Source organism: Oratosquilla oratoria, chromosome 16 (genome assembly GCF_046742065.1).
Source record: "Oratosquilla oratoria isolate Oo_2021 chromosome 16, ASM4674206v1, whole genome shotgun sequence".
NCBI classification, from domain to species: Eukaryota; Metazoa; Arthropoda; class Malacostraca; order Stomatopoda; family Squillidae; genus Oratosquilla; species Oratosquilla oratoria.
The window spans coordinates 35603535-35613534 of NC_134792.1; the positions used below are offsets into that span (position 1 = coordinate 35603535).

Genomic DNA, 10000 nt, shown 5'->3' on the forward strand with positions numbered 1-10000 from the left:
CAACTGAGGATGCCGGAAGATGTGCGAAAAAAATTTATGTCAATTTTTGTTCCGCTTTGATTTCTTGAATTTTGTCTGTTGTATTCTATATTTTTGTGATCATTATAATCTTAGTCTTTCCTCTAAGTCTTGAAAATTCGATTCGTTCCTTTTCCCCATACCAGAAATCTACGTTTCGAAAGCTTGAGAGCTCACGAAAAAAAAAAAAATATTACTAACTCTTTCACCGTCGTTTTTAACAGGATATATCTTAGAGAGAATATCGTGCCACGCTTCACCAATATATATATATATATATATATATATATATATATATATATATATATATATATATATATATATATATATATATATATAATATGGTGTAATATACTTCCCTGTAAAAAATCCACACTGGGTATTGGTCTGGATGTTTTATGGGGTCATTAATTTAGGGACTTTTGTGACTGGAGGCCCTACGGACCAGAGCCACACAATATCCTCTTATGATAAGTAATTAATGTTCAATCAAGAAAAGAATGCCGAACAAATTTGAATTGTGCTTTCCCTCTGTTCTGCTGCTCTTCTCCTTAAATCTTTGTTTTACCACTTCTTTGGATAGAAGCACTGGATAATGCGAACGACTTGCAAAGACCACTTCAAGATGACACAGTTTTGGAGGATAATAATCGCCCAGTATGAGGCAATTACATTATCGGATCGAATAGTAGATATCTGGATGTTTTTGTGTCGCTGTTTTTCGAATGTCAAAGAAAGTTAGGTTAGGTCAGGCTGAGTTAGGTTTGATTAAGTTAGGGTTAGGTTACGTTAGGATTAGGTCAGGTGGAGTTTGTTCAGTGATATTAAAATTTGGGAAAGTGTCAAAAAGGTTTGGATAGGTTAGGACAGGTTAAATTAGGTTAGGATTGAATAGATTAGGGTAGGTTACGTCAGGATTAGGTTAGGTTAGGTTACTACAACGAGTCCAAAGTTTGGGAAAGTGTGTCAGAGAAGGTTAGGTTAGGACGGGCTAAGTTAGGTTAGGATTGATTAGGTTAGGGTAGGTTACGTCAAGGATAGGTTAGGTACAGTGATTCCAAAGTTTGGGAAAGTGTGTCAAAGAAGGTTAGGTTAGAACAAGTTAGGACGGGTTAAGTTAGGTTAGGATTGATTAGGTTAGGGTAGGTCACGTCATTGCTAGGTTAGTACTTTGATTCCAAATCTCGGGAAAGGAACCTTTGGGAAAGAATTGTCTTCTTGCTGGCAGTCGATTACTTTCAGGAAAACGTCTGTCATGATTGTTAACACGCCGAAAGCATCATTATCTTCATATTGCAGCCGGTATAGATAACGTAGATAAGGGGAGATAAGATACCATTTCAACCTTCCCATTTGAACCCCTATGCTTCAGTTTGAAGCATTTGCTCAGAGGCTGTGTACTCTTTGTGCCTCACTTAGAGGCCTGATTCTAGAAGTGAGGTATTAGACGTTCCAAGTCCTGTTTTTGGTGTTTTGTATCACAGACAAAGTCTCGGAAGTATGTATTTTTCAGGAATTGATTCATCGTGTGTGATTATATATGTGTTATGTATCGATTGCGTTCAGTTTATTTATTGTGTGTTTTCGTTCTGCTGGGTGTGATTAGTCGTGTTTTTATATGTTCTTGATTATTATTCTAGTGGATAGGTATGTATGTTTAAATCGTATACATACTTCGTCCCTTTTTTAATGCGTTACTAAAGCACCAAGATCGCTTCGATTCATAATGTTATGGACCTACAGTGCATACTAAATTACAAAAAAAGATATCAATACAACTTATCGATAAGTTTTAAAGAAAAAAAAAACATGAAGAATGACCATTGATTTACGCTAACGGTCACGTTGTGATTAAAACGTTATCACAAGGCAAAACAACGTCAATGTTTTAGTGAGGTTTGGAAAAAAATTGTGTCTGTGATCTAGGAACATCAAGCTGGTGTAGTTGAATGTACCCGTTACCATGTTTGTTTTCGGTAAATATTGTGTAGATGTGATTGTGCATGTTTATTTTACTTTATTTTATTTCTTATCTATATATTTATGTATTTATTTCATTCGCTTGTTTATTCTTTTTATTATGTTTATAAGAATTTTGTTTTAGTTCAATATGATTACACTCCAGTTCAAATCGAACGCTTTGTTTATATTTTTCATAGATAAAGCTGTCACCGTACTGTGTTGTAAATATTTTTGTTTAATTGATTTCGCCCGCGCGCGCGCGTGTGTGTGTGTGCGTGTGTATGTGTGTTTGTGCACGTGACCCCTTCGCACGAACATGGAAACATAAGAACGGAGGAGATTGCAAGAGACCATAAGGCCCACACCAGGCAGTTCCATGCCAGTCACCACATGCCATCCCTATCCATAAAGTTATCTAATCTTCTCTAACACCCAATTGTTTTAGCGTTCACTACAGGGTTACTAACTTTGTTCCATTCGTTAACCACTCAATTAGTAAACCAGTTCTTTCCTGTTTCCCTCTTATACCCAAGACATACTTCATCAGTAACATTCTGGCAGGGACCAGACGATTGTATTCAGCCAAGAGCCTGGGGGTAGCGTGCGTGGCCACAGCAAATAGATTAACTACTTCGATGTTGATATGGTTTAGTTTAACTTCTTTCCGTTCATCAGAGAACTCCTGTAGGTTATGTTGTGTGTAGATCCCATCTGCCCAATTGTGAACTTGTACGATTATAAATCAACATTATTCCACTGTATAGCGCGAACGAATGATGAAGGGTGGATCAAGTGTGTTACTGAGTGAGAAGCGTGCAAGAAGGAGACCAGACAGAATGTGGATAGAGAAGTTTGCAGGAGTGACGTGGCAGAGGTTGGCGCAGTCGTGTGAGTCATGGAATGCTGTGAAAGAGGCCTTTGCTCAGCGGTGGACTCAGGATAGCTGATTGATTGATTAATTCGGTTGTATATCGATTTTATTATTCTGCTATATTGATTCTGGTATCCTACTGTATTCTGTTGCTTTTATTATATTGTTGTTATTATTCCACTGCTCTTTTGGCTTTAAATATATCTTGATTTTATTATTTCATCGTATTTTCACGTTTTCTTTTACATCATATTTTCATTATCCCAGTGTTTTCGTTGTATCTTTATGATATTATTCCACTATATTACTTGTACTGTATCTTGATTTTATTATGAACTCCCTCACCCAATATGGCTTGGTGGAGCTGGGGGGGGGGAGGGCGCTTGAAATGGCTTGGAAATTAATACATTTGTTCGCGTCGTTGTTTTATTGTTTATTTCTCGAGTAAATATGTTGATATTCTCTATTCCTTCGTGTTGATACATTGATGTTCTCTTTATCGAGTATATATATTGACTTTCTTCATTTCTCGTGTGTGTATATTAATGTTCTCCAGTTCTCGAGTGTATATTAATGTTTTCAATTTCTCTAGTGTGTACCGTATATATCGATGTTCTCCATTTTTTCGAGAGTATATGCTAATGTTCTTCATTTCTCGTGTGTGTATATTAATGTTCTCCAATTCTCGAGTGTATATACTGATGTTCTCCATATTTTCGAGAGTATATGCTAATGTTCTTTATTTCTCGTGTGTGTATATTAATGTTCTCCAGTTCTCGAGTGTATATACTTATGTTCTCCATCTTGTCCTTCCGAAGGGTTCTCGAAGAAAAGGTAGCGGAGGAGCTACGGGCCTTCGAAGTCCGACGGTGCAAAGGTGTGCCACGACGCGGGCGACGCTGCAAGGCTGGCTCCTCAAGCAAGGCTCTGACGGACTTCATCTCTGGAGGAGGAGGTGGTTCGTCCTCTCGGACTACTGCCTCTTCTACTACAAGGGTGAGTTGTCCAGGTCTTCGTGTGTTACTGTTGATTACTTGAAGTTTAGGTGTTTATATCTGTTCGTTTGTTTTTGTTGATTTGTGTATGTTTTGGTTTTGTTTGTTGATTCTGGTTTTGTTGGTTTGTTTTGATCTTTGCGTCCTTTCCCGTCTGCATTTCGTCACACACGTACACACACACACACACACACACACACACACACACACACACACACACACACACACACACACACACACACACACTTATACTCATGCAATTACACTCACACTCCGCCATTACTGGGTGCGTTTTTGCTGTCGATCACAAAATTGATTATGAATGATATGTTCAGAAAACGATCAGATATTATTGTTGTTGCTGTAGTTGTTGTTGTTATGATTATTATTACTTATTATTTTTATTATTATTTTCATTATTATTATCATAATCATTAATATCATCTTCATCATCATCATTATTGTTATTATTATTATTGTTACTACTACTACTACTACTATTATCATTATTATTATTATCATTATCATTATTATTACTATTATCATTATTATTATTATTATTATTATTACTATTATTATTATTATTATTATCATTATTATTATTATTATTATTATTATTATTATCATTATTATTATTATTATCATTATTATTATTATTATTATCATCAGTATTATTGTTATTGTCATCGTCATTCATATGTTATTATATATAATCTACTATTTATATATTATCATATGAAGAGAGACTCGTATGAGAGATACAAAGAAAAGAGAAGAGAAGTAAAGCATAAGGTAAAGGAGGCAAAGAAAACAGGAGATGTGAAATGGGGTAAGAGTATGACAGAAAAATTTGAAAGTAATAAAAAGATGTTTTGGAAGGAAATTAAGAGAGAAAGAGGAGGTGAATCGAGTAGAGAAGAAAAGGTAAAAGGTGCAGACGGAGAGAGGAAGGTGGGCAGAGTATTTTAGGGAGTTGCTAAATGTGAAGGAGTATAGGGAGGGAAAAGTAGTTGCACTGGGAAGCGCTAAGAAAATGACAATGATAAATGAGGAACATAGAGGAGAAATAAAAAAAAATATATGATGTGAAAGTAGTTATTAAAATTATGAGATGATGTAAGGCACCGGAGTTGGATTGGTGTCGTGCGGAGTGTCTAAAAAAGAATGGAGGTACATTGATGGTGGACTAGAGAGCATGTATAGATCCACTTTGCAAGGGAAAAGGGGACAAGTGTGAGTGTAGTAGTTTCAGAAAGATCAGAATGTTGAGTGTAGTTGAGAAGGCTTATGGGAGGGCTTTGATTGAGAGGATTAGGAGAGGAACAGAGGGAGTAATTGGTGAGGAACAGTGTGGGTTTAGGACAGGTAGGGATTGCGTGGATCAGATTTTTGTGGTAAGACAGATATGTGAGAAAACTTTAGAAAAAGGTAAGGATGTTTTTTGGGCCTTTATAGATTTGGAAAAGGTTTATGATAGGGTAGACAAGAAGGTACTGTGGGAGGTATTCCAGATATATGGGGTAGGAGGAAAGCTGTTAAGAACAGTCAAGATATTATACAATAGTAGTACAGCATGCGGAGAAGGTGCAGGGATGACCCGTCATCCTGGAGGTGCTAAGATAAGATGGAGGGTGGAGGGGAGTGGAGTGTATTTAGGGATGGAATGAGTGGGAATGATTTTATGCATTTTTCTTTTTGGCTACCTCCCTTGTAAGGGGGAAAAAGCCTTGGTATATGTATGTATGTAGTACAGCATGTGTTAGAATTAGAAATGTAGAGAGTGAGTGATTTGAGGTAAAGGTAGGACTTTACCAAGAATGTGTTATGTCGCCTTGGTCGTTCAATTCATACAAGGATGTGGTGGTGCGAGAGGTAAATGCAAGGGTAGTGGGTCGGGGATTGGAGGTGGTTAAAAAAAATGAGAAAAATGGGAGATAAGCCAGATGTCGTTTACTATCGACACTGCGCTTGTAGCAGGATCAGAAGAGGGATTAAGAAATTTAGTGACGAAGTTTGGAAAGGTATGCGAAAGAAGGAATTTGAAAATAAATGTGGGTAAAAGTAAGGTGATGAGATGTTCAAGGGGAGAGGGTGGTAGCAAATTGGAAGGGAGTATTAAGGAAGACTGGAAGAAGTGGATAGCTGTAGATACTTGGATGAGAATGTGGCGGGAAAGGGAGGAGTGGAGGTGGAGGTAGAGTGTAGTTTGAGAGAAGCGAGTAAAATCCTTGGGGGATTAAAAAGTGTAATGAGAAATAGACATTTGGGAATGGATGCTAAGAGGAGATTGTATGAAGGAGTGATTGTGCCGACAGCACTGTATAGGGCAGAAACATGGAACATAAGAGAGGAAGAGTTTAAATATGTGTGAGATGAAATGCCTGAGAAGTATGGTAGGGGTTACTAGGCTGGATAGAGTGAGAAACGAGGAGGTGAGGAGGAGAGCAGAGGTGATAAGGGAGTTAGGGGATAGGTTTGATGAAAGAGTATTGAGATTGTTTGAACACACGGAAAGAATGAGTGAAGAAAGATTAGTAAAAGGAGTGTGGAAGGCAGATGTGGATTGAGTGAACATGAGCGGGCAACCAAAGATGAGATGGATGGATGGGGTAAAAGGGGCATTGGGAAAGAGGGGAATGTCTGTTGAGGAAGGAAGGGAGAAGACAGAAGATAGGGGTGAGTGGAGAATGGTTGCGTATGGATGATGCTGTGATGCATGAAAGGTAGTGTGTGTGTGTGTGTGTGTGTGTGTGTGTGTGTGTGTGTGTGTGTGTGTGTGTATGTGTGTTTGTGTGTTTGTGTCTTGCTGTATTGCGTTTGAACCAGGGCAGTTGGAGCTGAGATGGGGTGTGTGGAGAAGGTGGTGGAGAGGAGTGAAATGGGTGGGAAAAGGTACATAGCTCTGACTTGGCTACCCCCCTTTATAAGGGGGAAAAGCTCTTGGTGTATATATAGTGTTTATGTGTGAGTACATACATATTACTGTGAATAATTACACAAATACAAACTTATAGATATTTCAGTCATGATAGGTAAAATAATTTTTTTTTTATTAGATTCTTATCAAACCGAATTAATATACGATTGGATTACTTCTGTGCGTTTACAACGCGGCACCCAAAGGGATTCCTACCTATTGTGTGCCTAACCAACTCTAACCTCGTTGCTCCTTTATTGCATGTATTCTAAAGCGAGACAATAACCAAACCTTATGTCTTATAGATAGAGAGCTACACGTTGGATTTAATAATAGATTATTGATCCTGGTAACTTGTTAGAATGTTCAGACAAAATGGACACCCCACCCAGAGGGAAAAGGAACAGGAAAGGCAGTCCTTGTGGTAAAGGACATTGCAAAGTCTGGGGGAGAGGACAGGGTCAATAATGCTTGCCAGCCCCAGAGTTGCCAATTTCAACAAAGTCCCCGCGACGCTGAACGTTGACCTCCTCACTGGCCCTTTTAGCCTTAGTCTTGGCTTTAGGACCCTTTCCCTAGGCTCTTTGATGTCTCAGGTTCCTCCTCCGTGGTACATGGACCTCGGGGGACCCCGGGATGGCTGGACGGGTCAAGTCCATCCGACCTTCTTCTTCTTCTTTTTCTTCTTCTTGTGAAGCATCCTTGCCAAACCTGTTCTCGACTTCCTGCACAACGTGCCGCACGGTGTAGATTCTACTACAGCAACCGCCAGGCGATTTTATCGAGAGATTGGGTGGGATCGCGGTCAGACTTCTGGTTTCCCAAAAAGGGTTTGCCCCTACGTGGTGACTGCAAATCTTAACGTAACCGTTACAAAACCTGTACTGTCCGTTACAGTGTTACGGGAAGGAGCTTCCTCCATGCCAAGAGGTTGTTTTCTTTCCTCTGGCTGTCGCCCGCCAGGTGATTTTATTCAGATTTGAGCTGCGAAAGGGACTCCAATCCCATCGTATTTGATAAAGATGTTCGGGGCATTGTTGACAGAGTACTCCTGCCCCAGATGTCGCAGTGCAATTTTTAGTTGTGTTTGTCCCCTCCTCCTCTTTTCTTTCTTCGTTCAGTCATTTGTTTGTCTGTTTAATAAGGTATTATACATTTATTTATTTATTTGTTTATCTAACCGTTTATTTGTGTTTGTCACACACACACACATCACACACACACACACACACACACACACACACACACACACACACACACACACGCACGCACGCACGCACGCACGCACGCATAAACAATATAAATATATATATATATATATATACATATATATATATAGATATATATATATATATATATATATATATATATATATAATCACCAGCATTAATGAAAAAGAGATAATAAGTTGCGGAGAAGCAGAGAATGAAGAGGAGGAAGTGATAGAGGAAAGAGGAGGAGGAGGAGGAGGAGAAGGAAGAGGAAGAGCAGGGGCAGGAGAGAGTTAGATGACGAACCTGAATGATCGAGGTTAACCATTTGGGCTCGATGCCATGTTTGCTTTGACCAAGCATTCGGTTAACCAACACCAGAATGTACTGTCCCGATGAAGGTGAAGAAGAAGAAGAACGAAACCTGTGGACTTAAGGTTTTCATAACCGCAAGACAAGCGCCAACTCAACCCCAAAGGTTAGAGAGGTTTGTGGGTTGAGAATAACCCAGAAAGCTTAGCAGTGGTCGATTTGTCTGAGGGACGTGGTGATGTCTTTGTATGTTTTGTTTTGGCTCATTCACCAGGCGATTTTGTTTACTTTAGCGTTTTGTGATCAATCGAGAGCCCATTTCATCCTAATCACATTAGACTTCGAAGTTTTTACTTGTTTATTTACTTATTTTTCATTTATTTGTTTATTGTTTCCCGAGACATTTTCCTTCAGCAGAGGGGTGGTTCCTGGCGAAATTGGTTGCCACCTGTACCATGCTCTGTTATTATTGTTGTTGTTGATATCACTATTATCATTACTGTTGTTATTGTTGTTATTATCATTACTGTTGTTATTGTTATTATTATTATTATTATTATTATTATTATTATTATTATTATTATTATTATTATTATTATTATTATTATCATTATCATCATCATCATTACTACTATTATTACTATTATTATCATCACTCTTGTTGTTATCATTACTTTTGTTATAGATGTTGTTATTATTATTACCATTGTTAATATTGTTATCATTGTTATTATTATATCACTAACATTATTATTAGCATTAATAGTACTAGTATTATTATTATCGTAATTATCATTATATTTCTGTGGCCAATGTAATATCAAGCAGAAGTACAGAAATATAGAAGAGTCTGCACCTAAAAACACAAAGGAGTATGTATAACTAACTTTAAACAATACAGCGAAACAGACAACCCACCTCGTTTGTGTGGCTAAAACGGAAGTGTACTGTTGTCTTCAGTGCGTACGCATACTCGTTGCTCGTCGACTCACTCCGTGGGGTGGGGTGGGGTGGGGTGGGGAGGCAAGGCAAAGAACTTCCAATTGTCTCGATTATAATAGATTATGATCATTGAATTGTTAAGAGTGAGAAAAGCATTAACACTGATGACGATAAATTGGGATATTTTATATGTATTATGATGGCTGACGCCAAGCACTTAGGGATCAATTAACGGGCAGTGGTTCCGGACTGAAGGTGAGTTCAGTGACCTAATACTGTGATGCTCCTTTTTTTTTTCGTTTGGTATCGCCATGAGATTTTATTCGGCTCAGAGAGGAGTAAGATTCCAATAGATTGTGGATTCCCAACCCGTTCTCCTCAACTGAAAAAAAATGCCTGGTGTTACCCCAGAATAAATAAAAAAAATTAATAGATTTGTTTCTGTAGACGAAAGACAAAGTCAATGAAGTGGGCGGGGAGCTCATTCAAGGAGCTTGAGCCCATCACCTTTGCCCTATGTGCTAGGGATTCCAGGAGAGGAAGTAGTTGTGGGATTCGAACCTGGGTGTACTCCAGATGAATCATGATCGATACCAGTCCTCCACTCGCATTCAAAAATTAATGATAGAAAACGGTCATGTAAATAATAACAATACTAAGGAAAACTGTAATATTGATCTTACTAAAAGTTATAATACTGATAGTAATGATGGTGATAACGGTAATGAAAGTAAATAGTAATGGCAATGATAGCAGTGGTAGTCGTAATAGT

General features: G+C 38.3%; 1 protein-coding gene across 13 annotated transcripts in view; it reads left to right on the plus strand.

The window, feature by feature from the left end:
* Positions 1-10000, plus strand: part of LOC143033881 (uncharacterized) — a 512083-nt gene that overhangs the window by 256814 nt on the left and 245269 nt on the right. For all 13 annotated transcript variants that reach the window (XR_012967201.1, XR_012967200.1, XM_076199492.1 and 10 more), the window contains one exon: positions 3670-3847. Coding sequence is in view for 11 of the 13 variants with exons in the window: in XM_076199492.1 (XP_076055607.1) it covers positions 3670-3847 (178 nt within the window). In the remaining 2 variants the exon portion in view is untranslated. The remainder of the gene's footprint in view (positions 1-3669; positions 3848-10000) is intronic.